This window comes from Hordeum vulgare, chromosome 2H (assembly GCF_904849725.1).
Source record: "Hordeum vulgare subsp. vulgare chromosome 2H, MorexV3_pseudomolecules_assembly, whole genome shotgun sequence".
Lineage (NCBI taxonomy): Eukaryota > Viridiplantae > Streptophyta > Magnoliopsida > Poales > Poaceae > Hordeum > Hordeum vulgare.
The window spans coordinates 475,733,010-475,754,530 of NC_058519.1; the positions used below are offsets into that span (position 1 = coordinate 475,733,010).

The 21,521-nt window shown below is 42.5% G+C and overlaps 2 protein-coding genes across 3 annotated transcripts; both read right to left on the reverse strand.

The window, feature by feature from the left end:
• Window positions 1-517: 517 nt before the first annotated feature.
• On the reverse strand, window positions 518-2,144 carry LOC123430283. The gene is made up of 2 exons (XM_045114156.1): window positions 1,545-2,144; window positions 518-734 (listed from the first exon to the last, which is right to left on the reverse strand). Exons 1-2 carry the CDS (start codon window positions 2,088-2,090, stop codon window positions 660-662), a joined length of 621 nt encoding a protein of 206 aa, XP_044970091.1. The 5' UTR covers window positions 2,091-2,144; the 3' UTR covers window positions 518-659.
• Window positions 2,145-2,616: 472 nt separating this feature from the next.
• Window positions 2,617-5,996, reverse strand: LOC123426726 (cellulose synthase-like protein H1). Of its 2 annotated transcripts, none has more exons than XM_045110601.1 (9): window positions 5,662-5,996; window positions 5,232-5,562; window positions 5,007-5,132; window positions 4,773-4,892; window positions 4,456-4,668; window positions 4,242-4,362; window positions 3,953-4,137; window positions 3,496-3,846; window positions 2,617-3,344 (listed from the first exon to the last, which is right to left on the reverse strand). In XM_045110601.1, the coding sequence occupies exons 1-9, from the start codon at window positions 5,910-5,912 to the stop codon at window positions 2,787-2,789; spliced, it is 2,256 nt and encodes a 751-aa protein (XP_044966536.1). In that variant the 5' UTR covers window positions 5,913-5,996; the 3' UTR covers window positions 2,617-2,786. The 2 variants fall into 2 exon arrangements, with proteins under 2 accessions (XP_044966536.1, XP_044966535.1); XM_045110600.1 differs by having other exon boundaries at window positions 5,653-5,996.
• Window positions 5,997-21,521: the final 15,525 nt, after the last annotated feature.

The following is a 21,521-nucleotide window of genomic DNA, read 5'->3' on the forward strand; positions in this document are numbered from 1 at the left end:
TTATTTTTAGAATACAAACGATAATAATCTGATCCACCCGACAGATAATTCTTCAAAATTTACATGGGTATATTGTCACAAAGACCCTGATTTTCAGGGTGTGACCATGTGCAAGCCAATCAAAAAAGGCCACATCAGACCTACGTAAATTTTCGTAGAAAACTTTACGTAAGTCTAGCAAAGCTCTTTTTTCTGTTGGTAATTGATGTACAGTGCAATAAAATTTTGACACAAATGAAAATTCCTCTAATTTACTGGTCGATAATTTTACTTGTAAAAAAATTCGTGCAGCCAGCATGTGATGAGCAGTTTACTTGCGTATCTGCATAAGTTGATGAAATGCCCATGCCAGTTGACCTTAAGTAGTCACTTTATGTTTTTGACATCAAATTATGGTAACCCCATTTGGTTGAACAAACCTCCTAATCCACAACCCAATATTTTAATCACTCGATCTTTTGGCTTCACAGAAATCACAAGTATTCATTCAGCAAAAAAAATCTACACAGAAAGCACGAGCATATTAATCGCTGATTTTGCAGCTTATCTTGAGAATATACGAAAACACACCTGGGTAGCAATGATAACAGTGAACTGGGAAAAGAATGAAGGGTTTGTATCTATCATTGTTGCTGGAGACTCCTCAACATACTTGGCTTTCACAGCATCATTGAGCTCTTGTAGGAACGAACATATAGATTTTGCTCTTGATTGACCCAAGCACCCTTCATCCACTGAACATAAATATAGATCAATCAGTAAATATGAGTGTCATAATTTTAGGAAATGAATTCATACACCTAGACACCTGACAGAAAGTAGCAGACAGGAGTTAGAGTGATGAACTGAAGCTGGAACTAATAGTGTGAATATTTTGCTCTCCAAGTAAAGATGAGAAGATTTCATCAAAAAGTAAAGAGAAAACAGTTTACAGTAGATTCTCTATGTGCAGTCTGAGGACACCTCCTAGTCCATACTTCACAACCTAGATCTCTCTTTCTTCTTCCTTCCGAAAGTGGTACAAACTTCCGACCCATCTCTCAAGCCGAGTAAGAAATTTGAACCACTAGCAAATTATCAAAAATTTCATAATCAAACTACCAAACCAACTCGAGACATTTCTAGAACCTGACTACTCAATCTTGAGGAAATTGGAACAAATTCACCAAGACAGTTTACAGTGCCTTCTTTATGTACACCTCCTAGTTAATAATTCACACCTACGGAGTAGATCACTCTGTTTTTTCATTTCAAAACTTGTATGAATTCGGACAGACCTCTGAAGCCCAGACAACAAATGTTGTGAAGATTCATGATGAAACATACTACCCTGTAAACACACATGGACTACCGGACAGAGTCCAGACATTTGTAGAGCCTGGCTACATATTTGCTCAATCTTGAGCAAATTGGAGCAAAGTCGCCAAATCAGAAACTACCAAATCGACCTAAAATCTTCCGTGGTTGGCGACTGTGGGAGACCAATTTGAGGTTAACAAGCCGCAAAATGAAGATAATCAGGAGCGTAAGTGCGTAACACATACCTCTCCTGCTCGCAATCCTCCTCGGCTCCGGCCACGCGCAGACGCCCCCCAATCCTCCACCAAATCAGCAGCTCCCCGGAGACCACGGAGCCAGAGTTTTGCTCCACAGATGGCAGATGCGCTTTTCCCAGTCATCAGGCTTCGAAAGCCATTCAAGCTTGAAATTTCAATCATCTCAGTTGCTGCAGGACGTTTCTGCTGCTCTTCCTCCCACCGTTTCCTCTCCAACTCATTGACGCTAAGGACAGGACCGCCACCATTTGGAACGTCATGATAACGGGACTTGTTACAAGGGAATTCCTTCCTGTACTCACTGAAAGAAGCACGGCTTTGTTTCAAAGCCTTCTTATACCCACTGATCATCTGGCCCATCACGTTCAGATCATGTTCAAACGACCTAAGCTTTGCTTGCAACTTATTCTCTTGCTCAAACCTGGCTGAGTTCAGTGAATGGATAATTGCTTCCTTCTCCTGCAGCAAGTTAGCCATAAATTGCTTCTGTGACAGCACCTCTTGAATCTCTCTATCTTTCTGTTCGTATAACATGCTGGCATTGACCAATAAGTGACCACGCGCAGACGCCCCCCAATCCTCCACCAAATCAGCAGCTCCCCGGAGACCACGGAGCACAACGAGAGCAGAATCGCCTCAAAATCTCAGGACTATCAGAGGCACCGAGCGAATCGCCAGGAGGAGCACCTCCCTTCACCCCGCCCTTTCCCCCGCCACCGCAGCTCAAACCGCAGGCAGTAGTAGTAGCCAGATGCTCCGCCTGCGCTCCGGATCTGGGCGGAGCTCCAGAGGAGGCAGAGCAGGGGCGAAGGCTTCGGAAGCTCGCCGGCGGAGGGATCCGGCGTGGATCGGGGCCGGCGATCGGCGGGAGGAGCGAGGCGGCGACGCGGTGAGCATATCAGGGGCTCGGGAGGAGTCAGTGGCTGGCTGCTGCCTTGGGCCGCCCCGATGCATGTTTTTTTTTAAAAAAACGAAACGTTTTTTTCACTTAATGAAGGACCGCGGTTTGATTACGAAACAATAAAGGGGTGTTTTCGTAAAATTGCCACGACGGACGACCAGAAACTCAATTTGCTTTATTATTAGAGAGAGATTAGAGAGAGATAGATAGATACATTGGGTCAAACTTCCTTTAATAACACGCTTTAATTCCTGCTTGAGTCTTCGTTACATGTTCCAATGGTAGAACTAAAATTACGCTTCCAATATTTCGATGGCCAGCCCGGCCGGTTAGTTCCTTGTGCAGAGGTGCACGAACGCAGCCACAATCAAACCAGCCTTCACCTTGACGCTCCACGGGATTCCATGCTTTCCCCTGCTGACAAGCCCTCTCACGAACGGCCAGAAGCACAACACCATCCAGCCACAGCACACGAACTCTCCGATGCCCGGGCCACCATGAACGACCGCCGCAGTCCCGATGACGGCGCGCCATGCCCCGACGGCGAGGGCCACAATGTTCAACACTGAGAGCGCCGTCACCGGGATGAAAACGGGCGCCGAGTCGAATGTGAACAGTCCTGGATCGGCCTCGTCGGTGCCGGCGCCGCCATCGGACGTGCTGCTTTCCTTGCGGGTGACCTCGAACACGGTCTCAGAGAGCCCTAGTGTCTTGAGGATCACGGTGAGGAAGGCGAGGAGCCAGGCGGAGGCCGAGGTGATGCGTTGCATCCTGTGGTTGTTCCACCAGGCGCGGGCAGAGAGCCCGCACTCCTTGTACTCCATCAAGTGGTATATGTGGTAACTCAAGAATAGAGCTACTGGGATGCGAAAACCTTCATCCGATGCCTGCAAAACAACAAATGTACCAATCATAAAAAAAATATCTGAATTTACATACATATTAGCCAACTAGGTCCTGCTTCATTATCAAACAAATCACACAGCATTTTTGTTTAGCTGCATAATGTATCTTGGCGAACCGCGAAAGTGTATGTACCGTTGGCAAGAAGGACTGGTTTGTGAGAAGGCAGAAAGGTCCCAATAGTGCATAGCACAGCTCGAAAGGCGCCCTCACGGGCCACGCCTCGACGATGAGATAGCCAAGGCATTGCCGGAGTTGGAGGCGTTGGAAGATGGTGCCGAGGATAGGGCTGTTCCGGCTGATGAGTATCTCCAGAACCCCTGTTGCCCATCTCTTGAACTGGGTCAAGCTGGCCGGTCCCCCGGTCGGAGCACATCCCAAGAATGCCGGTGGGTTGGTGTCCAACAAGGCCGATTTCCAACCCGCCGCATGGATCCGTTGTCCGGTCAAAATGTCTTCTGTCATTGATCCATAGACCCAACCAATCTGCAAAAATACATGGAAGAAACTGTAACTAGAGAAAAACTGCAAAAGATTGTAGATGTACTGTAGCGAAACCTGCAAAAATACGGCAACAGGTAGCTAAGCATACCTCCTTGCCCCAACACGTGCCAGCCTCATAGTTGCAATCGCCGACTTGTTTTGCCATTTCGATGCGACTCGATACATCAACGGTTGGTCTAGCGAGCAGGTCTCCTGAGATGATGTTCCTAGATGATTCGATCAACACCTTTGAGCTCCCAAACCTGACTTGCAGCTCCTTGTAAGATGGTGAACCTGGCAAATTAAGAACACTTAGCCATTTGAAATGCCCTAGTCGAACTGAAATGCATACTCCAATTTACGCCTGATGATCACATCTGTTGTGTGCCCAGTTTCACCTCTTGTCTCGTGTTTGACGGTGTCAGGTGGCGGCATGCCGTAAATGACTTTCCTGCGGTGAAAACAGCCCGTGCCGCCGTAGAACATGCCTTGGATCCCGGCGATTCCACCTCCAATTTTCTGAACATGCCACAAAAACCAGTACAACTGTAACACTACCTAGTGGTGCACAGCACGACGACAAGAGCACTTGTGCACATGCATATGTAGTACCTTGGTTATAACCTGCATCTGGTTGCCAAAGGGATCGTCCTTGAGGCCACCGTAGAACTTCTGTGGCACTTGGACGAACCCGCTGTGGATCTCGTCGTCGAACCCCAATAGGAGGCACATCGCGTGTAGGGCGACCTGCGGATTGTTGGCGAACATGTCGCAGTCCACATTCAGCATGATGGGAGCGTTGGTCATCACGGCTGACACCCTTGTCTGCACCACGAAATGATCAGCTTAATTAGTATAAAATGTGGTGTGCTGCTTGTGTGACACTGATTAGCAGTGCAACACTGTGTTGAGCGAAAGAGAGTGCTCACCAGAACATTCATGGCACCAGCCTTGAAGTTGTGGCGATGTCTGGGGCTTTTCTCTCGAGAGAGGTACACCAGATGTGGGAATCCTTCCCCCACTTTGCTCTTGCTGTTATCCCACAGAACCTGAACTCGGCCCAAATTAACCGTGACGATATTAGCACGAGACACGGATTTGCTATGCGTTTGTCATGACACGATGTTCATGGACACATGCATGGACATGGTCAGTGCGGCGACCTTAACGATGGTAGGATGGTTCCCGCGCTCGGCGTCGATGAACTCGGCGAACTCGTCGCCGCTGTCACGCATAATGGAGCCCTCATCGGCGTTCTCGATTCGGCTGGCTAGTCTCTCATATTCGCTCTGAAAGTCACACGTACACGAGGAAGATGAATGGCCATGGCGATGATGGACGACCAAACATTATTTTGTAAACTGACATGGTCACCATTGGCGCCTAACCTTCATGAGCGCCCAGCTTTCCAGGAACTCGTGGTCGGCTGTGCCTGTGCCAACCTCCGGCGTGGAAGAGAAGTACATGAATGGGGCCCTCACAGCAACGTCGTGCCTCTTGCAGAAAGGGACCCAGAGGCCGGCGAACTTGGCGGCCTCACGCAGCGCGTAGCACGTCACCGGGGAGCAGCCGTCGTCAGAGACGTAGCACGCCAGCTTGCCGACGTCCGGGTAGTCCAGGGCGAGCAGCGAGAGCACCGTGTTCACCGTGATCAACGGAGGCTCCAGCGCCGGGTCCGCGGTCGTGACGAACATGTCCACCGCCGGGAGCTCCTCCATCCTAGCAAAATTATCACAGACACTAGCTAGATCAAAATTTGAGGAAGTTGTAGGGGTCAGCATGGTGGGTCTTGTCGCCGTGGGTACGTACGTAGAGTACCTGTTGGCGAGGTTGTCGGGGTAGGTGTCGAACCGGACGGGGCTCCACTTGCCGTTCATGTTGAGGATCCACACGAAGGCGAACCACGCCTCGCAGACGAGCGCCGCCAACCACGTCCCGCCGCGCTCCCGGAGCGAGGCGGCGCGGCGGGCCACGATGGCGAGGAGGAGGAAGAGGATCGCGAAGTCGGCCAGCATCCACGCGGTTCTCGCCAGGGCGACCCTCTCCTGCAGCTTCTTGCCGCCCGCCATGGCCGTGGCCGAGAGCAGGTAGCCACTAGCCAGCAGTAGCAGTAGCAGACTAGCTAAGCTCCACGAACACAGCTCCACAAGCAACAACCGCTCGAGTGCATTTATATGGACCAGATAAAACTATCCTCTCCTCTCCTCGGCGCATTTCCGATCAGGACAAAAACAAAACTAGACTATGACTTGTGATGGGGTCTCGGAGGGTGGGAGGACAGGAGAAAGTTATCTTTACTTGGTTCTGCCATGTACCACTGCCACCGTATGATAATCTTTGGGACAGGGATGGTGCTCTTGTCTCTTTGCTACGGAAGTGTGTGCTCGCTGCTCACTTGGTCCAGCGTGCCACCCAGCCGGATCCATGCAAAACCATGGCGTGTGGAGAATAGGACTCCAGTTTGGATCCGTTATCCTTGACGATATCACTCACGTACGCACGGTAAATTATTGGACCCATGCACGTCACGCCTAACGAGCTCGCCAAGTCGCCAGCGACTGTTTTTGTTACACAAACGCTCGGCACAACGTTATGCGAGCCGTCCACTGCACGAAAAAAGTTCAAAACAAACCCTAAAGTTATAGACGAAAGCTAAATCAAACCCTGAACTTTGAATCCCTGAAATTGGCACTCTGAATTTGTAATCCCGGTCTATTTTGAACCCTAGACCCGTTTGGCACACCGGAATTCTGGCAATACCACAATCCCGACCGGGATAACCTGCTAGGCTGCTACTCTTATAGACAGAAATTGAACCGGCCCACTAACAAAAAAATTACGAAGTTTAAAAAAAGTTTGCGCATTTTTAAAATTGTTCAGAAGTTAAAAATATTTATGTTTTCTATTTTTGTCATAAGTTCTGTGTCTTTTTTGTTTCAAAAAAATGTTATTTAATTATATTCGTATTTTTAATTATATTCATATGTTTTTATTCTATTTGTATTTTTAATTCTATTCGTATTTTTAATTCTATTCGTATTGGTCCAACATGCATTTTATAAATTTAGGAGCATAATCCTAGCGCCAAACATTCAACGTTTATTGATTTATACCTCAAAAAAATATATATCAATTTTATAAAATGTTTATTGTTATTTATAAAATATAAAATATTTATTTAGAAAAATATTATCATGTATTTTTTTTGTAAGATGTACTTTTAAAATGTACATAATGTGTTGAAAAATATTGGAAGTTTACCAAAAATATACATATGTGTTAAAAAATACATTGGATACTGAAAAAAAATACACATATGAAAAAGCAAAAAGAAAATAAAAAAAACCAGAGCAGAGGGTGCGCGCGTGCGCAACTGCGCTAATGAGCCCGGCCCAAGTCAGCAAATCCCGGCTAAGTTCTGTTAAGGTTTAAAATAGATCAGGATCAGTGAGTTCGGTGTGCCGATTTCAGGGATTCAAAGTTCTGGGTTTCATTTAGCTTTCGTCTATAAATTCAAGGTTTGTTTTGGACTTTTTCCTCCACTGCAGTGATGGATGTACGTACGGTCGGGATCAATTCTCGGCTCCTCACGGAACTCAAAAAGTCGATCGTTTCCCAGCAAATGGTGCGCCGTCCGGCTACGTCGAATTGGTACCAACCGGTGGCAACAGATAAATTTTGTCTTTTACTGGTGGAAAAGTCCAAAACAAACCTTAAAAAAGTCCAAAACAAACCTTGAAGTTATAGACAAAAGGTAAATCAAACCCTCAACTTTGAATCCCTGAAATTGGCACTCTGAACTTGTAATCCCCGTCTATTTTGAACCCTAGGCCCGTTTGGCACACCGGGATTCTGACAATACCACAATCCCGACCGGGATAACCTGCTAGGCTGCTACTCTTATAGACAGAAATTGGACCGGCCCACTAACAAAAAAAATCACGAAGTTTAAAAAAAGTTCGCGCATTTTTAAAATTGTTCAGAAGTTAAAAATATTTATGTTTTCTATTTTTGTCACAAATTCTATGTCTTTTTTGTTTCAAAAAAATGTTTGGTTTTTTTAATTATATTCGTATTTTTAATTCTATTCGTATTTTTAATTCTATTTGTATTTTTAATTCTATTCGTATTTTTAATTATATTCGTATTGATCCAACATGCATTTTATAAATTTGTAGGAGCATAATCCTAGCACCAAACATTCAACGTTTATTGTTATTTATACCTTAAAAAAATATATATCAATTTTATAAAATGTTTATTGTTATTTATAAAATATAAAATATTTATTTAGAAAAATATTACCATGTATTTTTTTTGTAAGATGTACTTTTAAAATGTACATAATGTGTTGAAAAATATTGAAAGTTTATCAAAAAATATACATATGTGTTAAAAAATACATTGGATACTGAAAAAAAATATACACATGTGGAAAAGCAAAAATAAAATGAAAAAACAAAAAAAAACAGAGCAGAGGGTGCACGCGTGCGCAACTGCGCTAATGTGCCCGGCCCAATTCAGCAAATCCCGGCTAAGTTTTGTCAAGGTTTAAAATAGACCAGGATCAGTGAGTTCGGTGTGCCGATTTGAGGGATTCAAAGTTTAGGGTTTGATTTAGCTTTCGTCTATAACTCCAAGGTTTGTTTTGGACTTTTTCTGGTAGTACTAATTAACTAGTACAACTTCCGTTTCAAATTATCTGTCACCCTATTTGGAACCACAATAGATTATAATAATCTGGATTATGAACATAGATTATATAATCTGGTTTATAAAAATAATGATGAGCATGTTTGAAGGCCAGATTATATAAACTGTAATCCAGGTTTTAAATTGTACAATAACATGTTTGCCCTCTGTTTTTTTAAACGGTCATCTTTTTTATATTTCTCGCCATCTAGTTTGCTTGGCGTCAAGTTTGAATCGGTACACATTTGTACTAGTCATGTACAAACGTGTTATTTCCCAGCAAATTTGAACCGTAGACTAATCATTGTACGAAAAAATACGATGGGCACACATCATTAACTTTGAAGGAAAATCTCATCCGAATAAAGAAAATAGTTACATGGTCCATGAGAAATTAGAAACTACATTATTAAATTATCATATAATATCAAATCTACTCTACTTCGCCGATCAAAGCATTACATATAGTCTCACAGAAGGCATTCATGTCGGTATCTTGAGTGCTATCATAGCTTTGTCGAGGATGATTTTGTGGCGGCATGGGCATATAGTTTTCATCTTCATTACACTTATCAAACTCTTGGTCACTCAACGCACTCTCTCGGATGAAATTATGTAGAGCCATACATGCCAGAATGATTTTACTTTGCTTCTCTAATGGGTACGTCGGTATGGCTAATAAAATCCTCCATTTCATCTTCAAAACTCCAAAAGACCTCTCAATGACATTGCGAAGAGACGAATGGTAGTAATTGAATACTTCTTTGCTACCTTGTGGTCTTGGACCTTGACGAAATTCTGGCAAATGGTACTTCGTCCCCTTGTAAGGTGCAAGGTAGCCTTTTCTGTTCGGATACCCCGAGTCGACAAGATAAAATTTACCTACAATGTTATGAGCCGATATGAGCATGTATAAAAGATAAGTAAAAATAATATCAACATGATTGAAATTTCTCTAGTTACCTAGTGGAGGATGAGGAAACTTGTTACCATATTTGTATAAAGCATCATTGAATACTCTCATGTCATGTACGGAACCCGGCCAACCAGAAACAACAAATGTAAACCTCATATCAAAGTCACATATTCCAACACATTCTGACTAGAATAACCATGACGCCCGACATATTGAAGCACTTTCGCAGCTGGCACTTGGACAGGTATATGTGTCCCATCTATTGCTCCAATGCAATTCTCAAAGTATGGTGAGAAGTGTGCTTCTTGCAGTTTCGAATGAATTGTACAATATGTTGGATCTTTTACTTTAATAATATCAACAGATAGCCTGTAGACACTTTCCAAAACATGATCAAACCTCCTACTAATTGTCTCAAGTGACCTTCTGAATCTATTTTTAGCTTGTCGAAAAGATTGTGGGGCACCAACCATCCATAAGAACATTGCCAAAGATTCTAGAGTGCACATCTTTTCTGATGACTTCAGCCCATATTTTGACCTCAACAAACCATGGAGCTCGTAAAACAGTTCTCTACTCATTTTAAACATGTTGTAACACTCAATTGGGTCTTTCAAAGTTCGAATAGTCCAATCATAACCAGACTCACCTTCTTATGCATGTACTGACCTCTTTTTATCTTGCAAGAAAGTCACTTCATAGTACATACCAATCATACAGGCTACAGCTGCATGCCGCTTCAAAGCTTGTCTTGCAAAGTTAACTGTGTCATCCTCCACATCACTCCCATACAAGCTAACCACTCCATCATCACTTGAAGAATATTCAAGTAAATCATCACTTGACCAATTCATCTACATTAAATTCAAACAAAATAGAGTCATCAATGTTGTGCATTTATATTAAAGGTAGGAACAATCCAGTAAATAAAATAGAATCATCAATCTTGTGCATTTATATAAAAGGTACGAACAATCCATGTAGAGAAATATGACATCATTACATGAAGGCCTATGACAATAAGTAAAGGATAGGAACAATCCACTAACAAACAGCACATGTAGCTATTCGACATTCTTTGCCCGACACCACCTCTTCAAAAAGGCTAGCCTCCCAGGACTAATAGTTATAGTGAGGAACACTTGCCGGTGTTCTTCCTTTACGAACAATGTACCAGCCATGAAATGCTCACCACTTCCCTCAAATGCCCCACTCTCAACAGCCAAGGACATGCATTTGGTAATGGAATCCTTCTTCTCCTGCAATACCTTCTCCGCTTGTACAACCTTCTCCTGCATTGCTTTTTTGTATTGCTGCATTGGTTTCTTTCATCTCTTCATACATTCCCTTCATTATTCTCACCATAGGACTTTTGATTTTCTTCTTTGGACTACTGACTGTTGCAGTGCTGTTGGAGCTTCTTTTGTTGTTGCTAACACTCAAGGGACTCACATCGGCTTCATCTCCTCCCTCCTCTCCAATATCACCTTCATCATCCATGTGTTCTCCTGGCACAATAGATGTTGATCCATCTATAGCACTATGTTCGAACATTATCTCAAACTCAGAAAGGTTGTCTGGTGGTCCATATTTAAGCTTCCTCCATGCAGCATGTCCCTGCCCAAAGTAAAGGAGAAGGATTATTATTATGTGTATGATACACCAATATGAACCATGAAAATAAAAATTTGCAAGAATGTACCTTAGTATGTTTCTTCCAAAATTCATCACTTGCCACAATTCCCCCACTAGGGGATCGACCTAGTCCAGTTTGTTTGTTAAGCCAAAACCAAAATGAGTAGAAGCGTTTTAGTTCTTCCCATTTGTTCTTAAACTGCATCCTAGAGTGTCGTAGCCCTCTGTTCTGTTCAAACTTGATAGCAATATTTTTGTAACCTCTAGCAGTCATGAATCCGTTGCTCCTGTTGCCAGCTATGATCTCCTCAACACAGAGTGAACAAAATGCAGCAGTGTTTTCGCTATTGGTCCATTCAGCCTTATCAATATCATCGTTCTAGTACACAAGCATGTTAATGTTATACATAGCATGAACTGCCACAACATAAAAACTAAGAACAATTGTACTTTTTAAATGAAGGTTCTATGATGCTCACATGACAGAGTATACACTCCTTGCAACATGATAAAGAGCTAAGCACATATTTGACATTGACAAAATGGCAGAAATTAATTAAACGTTGACGAAATATTACCGATTCATCATCTCCAATGCCATCATAACACTGATCATTGAAGTCGGAGTCCTCTGGCTCATGCTCTGCAGTAGTAACACCTTCAATCTCAATTGAACCGTTGCTAGCACGGGGCGCTCGATACGGCAGAGAGCATGGTCGAACGGTCTGCCCACTGCGGCCTACCCCACGCCCACGTCCAGCGCCCCGACCACCAGTTGTCTCTTCTGATCCCAGTATAGGGACGCGTCTACGGCGGCCACCACGACCAGCACGACTACCACTGCTCCGCCCCCCGCGGCCACCACCCGAGCGTCCAGCATGGTCGGCGCGCCCATCACGGTCAGTCCTCTGCCCCGCCCCTGCACCATGGCTACCGCCTCCGGCACCTCCAGCCACGATCTCCGACAGCTCTTCTCCGTACACATCAGTTGGAGTTGAATGCAGGAGACCCATGAAAGAGGCCTGCAAATTCAGGTCCAATCCTCCAAATACACTTGATACATGGGCAGGGAGACAACCACATTCTCCGGCGAAGCTCGAATCGACGGGACAGCCATGGACACAGACATGCTCACTCCTCCTCGCTGGGATTGAATCCCGCTGGTACTGTTCGTCCACCTCCTCCTCTCGCTGCGACGCCATCTCCGGTGGAGGCTGCGCTGCCGGCCGCAGGTCTCAGGGGTAGTGGCGGCGGTGGCGGCGCACTAGGGTTGGAGCGATGGGAAGACGCCTTGGATGGTCGGGTCATGCAACAGGGGTTGGGTTGTGCGCGATGGGGAAGAAGGTCCCAGTCGGGCGCGATGACCAGGAACCGTCGCGATGGGAAAAACGGTGGCGGTGGCAGCAGACGTAAATAGTTGAAAGTTTACAAGGGTAACATGTCTTTATTATTCCATAATCTGATTTTAGCTCGGTTAGAGTAGATTATGAGTTTTTAATAATTTGGTCATCTAGTTTTTAAAATCTATGATATAAACTGCCCTGTTTGAAAACATAATAGATTATAAAACCAGATTATATAATCTGGATGGTTCCAAACAGGGCCTTATGGATTTGTTGAAACGCTAAAACATGTCTAGATAACATAATGTTGATGCATTTGCCTAACAAGGTGTGCCATGCGGTGATGGGGGTAAACCACGTGTATCATGCGGTGATGTCGTCCGACCTTGATGCTAATAAATTCTCGTGTTAATGCATGAGTGAGACGCCTTCAAATCTTTCACTGTGAAGAAATATCTTTCTTACACTAGTCATAGTGAAAAGAAATTAAGACTAGTAGTATCATGCATGTCACATTACAAAATATATCATGCATGGAATTAAGATTAATGTATGCTACTGTTTTTGAAGTACAAAATATCGTAGAAGTAGTATCAGACTATATGATCTCTTGGAAATCTGATATTGTAGTGTGACACATGTACATAGATATAAGTTAAACCATATAATAAAATTACATAGGCATATTTGTTTTACAATATTTCATCGATGTTGGTATTTTATTTTGACATCAACTATATTTATTTTTGGCTTCATAGTTTGTTTTGTTTCTATTTTTTCTCTTATGGCATTTAATTAAGTGAACACTTACTTTTTTTGCGAGGGTAAAAAGAGTTCCAAAATGATAGAGTTACAATTGAGAGGCAAGAATTTCTCAGTACACCGCGGCGGCGGCGCGTGTGTGTGTGGGGGGGGGGGGGGGGGGGGCTATATAGGCACACAATTGTGCTACATTCACTATGACTATATCTCGCCAAGCAATCAACAACTCTATTCTGGGTACGGCGAACCTTCTGTGGAATAAACTCATGGTCCATTCTCATAGTATTGATCTGCATGGCAAGATGACAATATAGTGACCAAAGAAGAGACTTATTTTTGAAAATAGATATTGTTGTAGGCGAATCTGACTACACGATGACTCGGTGTAGTGCAAGAGTCATGTGTTGCATCATCGCATGTATCTCCGCTTACAATGCATCATTATAGTTGAATAAATAAATACATGTACACAGCAAATATGGTTGTTCCATCGTTGTTCTGCAAGATTATCCCTGAGGCCACAATGCCATCGGATTTATAAAAAATGCCATCGACAGACAACATCACCTTCCCACGGGAGGAAGTGATGAGGATATTAATCCATGAACATTACACCCACAACCTCGTCTCTATCAGGAAGCGTCCAGGCAAGTGTAGTAGGAATCCTTGGTGTGGCCTTAACTGATTCAATAACTAAATTTTGATCAAAAAGTTTAAAATAACCAATATTTATTGAGTTTTTTACCTACATGAATATGCAATTTATAATTATATACTCTGTGTGCTACAATTAAGATATCTATTCACTACCGACTTGACAGCCTGAGTGTAGCGCAGATATTTAAATATAATGTGATTTAAAACCCGCTTACAAATTTATGTTGCACGGTGGATGATTACCATGACTAGATCAGACGAGTGCTAGCAGATCAAGTAGTAAATCTATCGGCTAAAATAATTTTGATGACGTGAAAGCATGCATGTTGAGATAACTAGAAGTAGTGAAGATGATTCTCTTTAATATATAGTGTTCTAAAACATTATTGAAAATATATGATTATTTTTTAGAGTTCTAGAAAAAATTGTGGGCATTTCTAAAGCATTTTTTAGTATCTATGAACAATGTAATCAATATTAATTATTTGATTATTTTTGAAATACTTTTATGAAAAAACCGGCATGGGCTTTCCGGAAATAAAGGAAACCCGTGCAAATTCGGCCTGAAAAAGCCTGGTCACTGATTTGGCCCGTCCACTAGGCACGATCCGCGCGTTCTGCGACGTATTGTTAGGAGTCCACTCTAGACATGCCAGTTTGTAAGTATGCACTCTAGCATGGGATAGAAACTCCAGAAAAAGTGTGCCGCTTGCCCGGTATCGAACACGTGACCTTCAGCGGTCATGCACAATGCTAACAGACAGGCCGAACGTACTTTGTTAACACATAACTAATGCACTACTTTAGGCCAACTCCAACGCGTGACCCTATCCTATTCGTCCGCGTTCGTTTGGGATAAAACAGACACACCAGGCGGCCCAGCGCGCGGGCGCAAACTTACATTTGTCCATTTTGTGTCCGCTTTCGACCCATTCCCGGCCTGAACTTGGTCCGGTTTTCACGTGAAGCGGACGCCACGCGGACGGGTGGATGCGCGCGCTTGCCCTTCCTTGGCCCGCCCGTCGGTGGCACAAAGCAGCACGGTCTTCCCGTCCCCACGCCCCATTCCATTTCATTTCCCCTCGAAACCCTCCCACGCCCAGCCCTTCCCTCCGCCTGCCACCCTCCCGACATGGACGATCCCCCGCCGAATTCCAGCGACCCCGTCGTCATCCCGGCCACCAAGGCAAAGAATAAGAAGGCGCCCCAGGGTACGAAGAAGCCGCGGTCAGGACTCACACCGGAGGAGATCGCAAAGCTGGACGCGGAATCGGCCAAGAGGCGGGACCAGCGGGCGGAGGCGAAGATGAAGGATGTCGTGGCCGCGTATGCCATCGAGCTCGCTGCGGTGGAGGCCGCGCGGCAAAAGGCCAATGCTCAAGAGAAGGAGGACATCGTCAGCAAAGCGCACGCCCTCCTCATGATGGGGTTGTGCCATCCGACGAGCTTCGCGGATGCGCCCGTCGGACCGGCGAGCACAGGCTCATCGGTCGTCCGGCCTCTGTAATTCCCCTCCCCGACGTCGTCGACCACGCCATTGTTGCTCGGTTTCCCTCCGCCAAGGTGCCAAGCCCAGACCCGTTTGTCGGTGTCGCCGGAAGTCAGCGTGATCGCGCCGTCCATGCCGCGCCCCTCAGCCGTCATCGACCTCAACGTCACGCCAGGGTCCTGTAGCGGTCGCTCGTTCGTCAAGATGCAAAGAAAGCAAGCCCGACTGCCGTCTACAGCCACCATGTCGTCGCTCCCGCGTCCTGTTCGGCGAAATGCTAACACTGACGCCAACGGTCGAGGAACCCTTATACGGCCAGTTCATGAAGAATGTTATCTTCGAGGGCCGTGGCGAAGCCTTTCAGACGGGTGGGCAGGGCGGGACCTTCGATCCGAAGGAGACCTAGAGTCAAGATGGATGCGGCGAGTACATGGCCGATGAAGACTTTGAGGCCGACCATGGTGACTCGTGGCATGAAGAAGATGACATGTATTGCGAAGGTGATGAAGAAGAAGAGGACGGCGTCGATATTGCGGGCAAGCCATTGTTCTTGCGGGCAAGCCATTGTTCATCGACGAGCTCACCCAAAGAGCAGAAGCTTAGATGAGGAAGAAGAACATTCGTACGGGATCATACACACAAGATGAGGACAAGTTTATTTGCGAAAGTTGGAAGGAGATTGGTCAAGATCCTAGAGTAGGTGCGCAACAAAAGGGAATGGTTTTTTGGACAAGAGTTCACAAAACATTCCATGAAACAAAGTTGTTTCTGCCCCACCAATTTACGAGCGATCATAACATCAACTCTATTCAAAAGAGATGGTTGTTCATCCAACAAGAATGCAACAAATATTGCGCCACACTTGCGAGCGTTGAAGCACGTCTCGTGAGTGGTCTTGGCATCGGGGACATGGTATGACCTCTTCTCTTTCCTTTGCTACGATTGTGCCTCGGCCTCCTCTATGATTAATTGTGTTTGCATGTCCAATTGTTGTTGATCGTGTAGGCATTTCAATCTTTGGAAGAATTCAAGGCCCGACACAACGACAATCCATTCACTCTCACGCATTGTTGGCAAATCATCAACAATTGCCCTAAGTGCAAAGATCAATATCATGAGCTTCAAAGGAAGAGAGGCAAGAAGGCGGACGCCTTGACCGGAGGTGGAGATGGTGAGGCGTTAAAGAGGCCGAGGGGCAAGACCAACTCCAAGGTGGACGACAAGCGTGATGCGACATCGTATGCTTTGAAGGAGACTTTGCATGGCATGATGTCTCAAAAGGAAGTGAGGGACAAGAAGAAGCGACAAGGCAAGGAGGAGCAAATGAAGCAATACATGGTGCTACAAACAAAGAAACTTGAGATGGAGGAGGCGACCAAGAAAAGGAAGGTCGACATGGAGGAGGCGGCCAAACAGAGGCAACTCGACATCGAGGAGGCGGCCAGGCAGAGGCAGTTCAACATCGAGGCCGCCAATGCCGCGGCCAGGCAGAGGCAGCTCGACATCGAGGGCGACAATGCCGCAACCAAACCAAAGAAAGTGGCACTCGCGATCATGAGCATGGACTTGAGCAAGATGAGCGAGAAGACAAGGAGCTAGTTCGAGGCCCGACACAAAGAGATGTTCGACGTCGATGTCCTGAACTAGGGCGTCAGATCGGCCATGGCCGTTCTTTTATTGGAGGCTGGCATGATGAGCCGGCCACCGGCTGTGTTGCCGGCAAAAAACCTATTCTTTTTTGGAGGACAGTTGTGTTGTCGGCGAGGACGTGTAGACTTGTTGTGTTGCGGCGTGATCTAGGGCCGCTTGCATGAACTATGGGTTGTGGCTATTCGAATGCTTGTGTTTGAAAATGAGCAGGACAAGATGCGGCCAAGGATGCATCCACGCGTTGGCCGCACGGCTATCGCATCCCAGAAATGGCCCGGACACAACCCCATCGCACCGCACCAAACAAACAGAATCCGGGCAAAACGGACGTCTGGATGGGGTCGCGCGCTGGAGTTGGTCTTAAGAACAAGCTACCGGTACAGCCGTACAAGCATGTTGTAGATGAGTAAAAAATATTATTTCAATACTCTAGCTATTACTCCTTCTATTCTTAAATATATGTCTTTATAAAGATTTTACTATGAGACTACATACAATATATATAGACATATTTTAGAGCATAGATTCACTCATTTTGCTATGTATATTTAGGAACCGAGGCACTACATTTTTTTGAAATGTTTTTTAAAAACATGTCTTTTAAAATGAAATGTTTCAAAAAAATTGAACCTTTTTTATTTTGAGAACCATTTCCTAAATTTACAAACATTTCTTCAGCGTTCCCGAATGTTGTTTGAATTTCTGAGCAAATTTTACAAAAACTTAACCATCTTTGCAAGCTTGAACATTTTTCTAAATCTTCTGAATAATTTGAATATGTGAACAATTCTTGGAAAGATAAACATTTTTTTTAAATTTATGAACACATTTCTAAAACACGAACATTTTTGTTCATGTTAATAAAAATCAGTTTTTTCTTCAAAAAAATGAATATTTCACAAAATGTTCACGCGCCTACTCGTACGTGTGTGTGTGTGTGTATATATATATATAGAAACTCTAATCGTCACGCGGGGTCCAGAATAGTTATTCTTCATCCGACATAATTTTATGATCAATTTACAAATAAATTACATTTGAAATACACATAGTTATATTTATATTGAATCACTACATAAAATTTGACAAAAGAAAAACAATAATATAGATTACAAGATCAGAAAAAATTGAATTTATTGTAACATTTTTGTATGTTCATAATTTTACATGACATAAAATATTTTTACATTGATTATATTTTTCTACAACATCTTTTTACATATAAAATAAAACGAAATTTAAGGAACGTAAAATTACAATGCATTAATGACAAATACACACACATATATATAGTAACACTATTCATCATCCAAGATTCAGAATAAGTTATTTTCATCCGAGGTAATTTTACGATTATTTCATACATAAATTACATATGATATGCAAATAGTTATATACATATTGATTCACAACGTAAAAATGAACTTATAAAACAAAATTATGGGTTACAAGACTTTTTTTTATGTACATTTTACACTATAATTTTACGTTCATAAATATACGTAACATAAAATATTTTCTTACGTTTCCTTTTTATGTGTGAAATAAGATAAAATTATAGTAAAATGTAAAAATACGATGCATTGATATTAAAATATGTGTGAACTATATATATAGGGTCGCGCTATTCGTCACCCTGGGTGAGGAATAGTTATTTCTTACCCCACCCCATCTTCCACGGTCAAAAGGTAAGAAAGAAAACTAAGTGAGGTAAGATTACGACATGATAAAAAGGAAAGGTAAGATTATGGCCTCAAAAAAAGGAAATCCTCTCTTCCGTGAAGGAAATGACAGCCGCAAAATTACCTCATGCATGTGAAAAAATTACGTCCTGACCAGGATGAGGAATAACTTGTTCCTCACCCTGGATGTTTAATAGAGTAACTATATATATATATATATATATATGTGTGTGTGTGTGTGTGTGTGTGTGTGTGTAAAAACTCTATTCATCATTCAAGGTGCAAAATAACTTATTTCTCACCCAAGATAATCTTATGATTATTTCATAAATAATTTACGTCTGAATTGCAAATGGTTACATTTCTATTGTCCCGGTACGTAAAATTTGACATAAAAAACAAAAATATAGGTCAAAAGATCAGAAAAATCGCATTTTATGTATAATTTACACCATGATGTTCTGTTTGTAATTTTATGCCACGTAAAATATTTTTTACGATGATTTTTTTTCTTACGGTCTCTTTTCATGTATGAGATAAGATTAAAATTTACAAAACGTAAAATTACGATGCATTGGTGTGAAAATAGAGATGAGTGAAGAATAACTAGTCCTCACACAGGGTGACGAATACCACGACCATGAACAATTTCAGAAAACTTGAACTTTTTTTGCAAATTGTGATAAACGGAGACATTCTGAGAATTTTTAGAAATTTGACAACAAACTTTTATACTGGAACATTTTTTGAAACTCCAGAAAAAAAGTAAAAAGAACCTTTTGAAAAAATTGTGAATGCTTGTTTGAAAACTGAAATGTTTTTTTCACATTCTGAACATTTTTCGAAACTTGTGAAATCTAAAACCAAAACATTCCAATTTCTTTTTGAAAAACAAGATCAATTTTTGAAATCCTGAACATTTTTTATGTAATAAAAATGTTTGAAAACGTGATCATTTTTTATATTTTTGAACATTTGAAAGAAACACAAACATGCTTTAAAATTAAAAAAAAATTAAAACCAAGAACATTTTTAAAAAATTATGAACATTTTGGGAAAATGGCTAACAATGTTTTAAAACAAGAACATTTTTTGCAAACGTAAATATTTTTTGAAATCCCGAAAAAAATGAAAATATGAATAATTTTGATAAGGAAAACATTTTTAGACATTTATGAATAATTGTTAAAATAACCCAAACATAAAAACAAACAATTGGAAAAGGAAAAAATGAAAACAAAAAATGAAAGAGAAAGAAACAGAAAAGAATAAAAAAAGAAACCGGTTTTGGAACCTCCTAGAAGATTCCAAAACCGGAAAAAACTATCTGGAAATGTTAGGAAAACCGGAATCGCTGCAATCATTAACGGGCCGACCCAGATCACGTCGTTCGCTCGTGAAACCTGTGAGGAGCCTCGACACCTTCACGCGACACTTTCCAAAAAGAAACATGCAGAAAGAAGCGAAATTATTAATGGAGGTGTACTCCTTTTAAGGATCACTCTCACCTTCCTTGTTTAGGACAAGTGGTGCATTCCATATGCCACTTGTTGCAATCACAGAGTTTTCCCTTTTTTTCATAGATCTGTATTTCCAAAACATTTTATCTCTTAAATTATGCGTCCAAATATCGTACCATTTTCACCGTTTGGTTCCTTGCAAAGAGATCTTCAAAACTAAAACCCCATGTTGATAGGTTTTGACGATTTTTTTCACATAGAGAAACGGATAAAAATACGAACGAAAAAACCGTGCCTCTTGCGATAGAATAAAAATAGAAAACATATTTTTTTTCGTTTCAAGAGGCACGCTCACGGAAGCAAAATCGTGTCTCTCGTAAAAAAAAATATTTTTTTCATTTCCGAGAGGCACGACCGTGCCTCTCGTGAAAAAACAAACAGAAAACACGTTTTTTTCATTTTCAAAAGGTACGGCCGTGCCTCTCACGAACACAAAAACTTACCTCTCAGGAAGCAAAACCATGCCTCTCGCAAATAAAAACATGTTTTTTGTTTTCGATAGGCACTTACATGCCTCTCGCGAAAGAATACCATGCATTTCGCAAAAAAACCAAAAAACACGTTTTTCTTGCAAAAATAAAATTACTTATTTTTCTTCAAAAAGCTAAAAAGACCGATAAAAAATTGAAACATAAAAATAACCCCCCAAAAAGATCTAAAAATCTGAAAACTCGTGCGGAAAAAAATTCAAGAAAACGCAAAGTACGACACGTGACGACGAATGAGAACTTGTTAAGTGACGACGCGTGAGAGTGATTGTTGGGAGGCTTTTGAAGGAGTGCTCGCTAAGGGCATGTACAATGATGACATAAGGATACAGATGCTCTATGACAAAAAGTAACTTGAGACATCTATATTGATTTATTTTCTCCAATACAAGTTACTATTGATGGACCTTATCAAAGAATAGAAATAAAGACTATTACAAATGCAACTCTATTTTTCATTCTATTTTTTTTTAGTTTTTTGCATCGGACTATATTTTTTTTAAACACCCGCCTCTCGTAAAAAATATTGTTTCCTTTAATCAAACCTATTTTTTCTAACATTCGATTTTACATGACATACGAGGCATCATTCTAAGGCTATGGGTTGTACATGTCCTAACTAGTTGCTTTTGGAAAGAAAGTGATTGGAATTGCTTAGTATCCAACATGCTGCCTAAAAAAAGCATCGAACGTGGTTTCCGCACGAGCACATTAGTTTTTGCCAAAAGTTGAAGGTGATCTCACATGCAGAAAGAAGGCGAGAAAAGGTGAAGGACCCATAAAGTGGCATATTCGGTGCATGAAAAGGGAGAACTTTCAGAAAACCATCGCCCACATTCTCTGT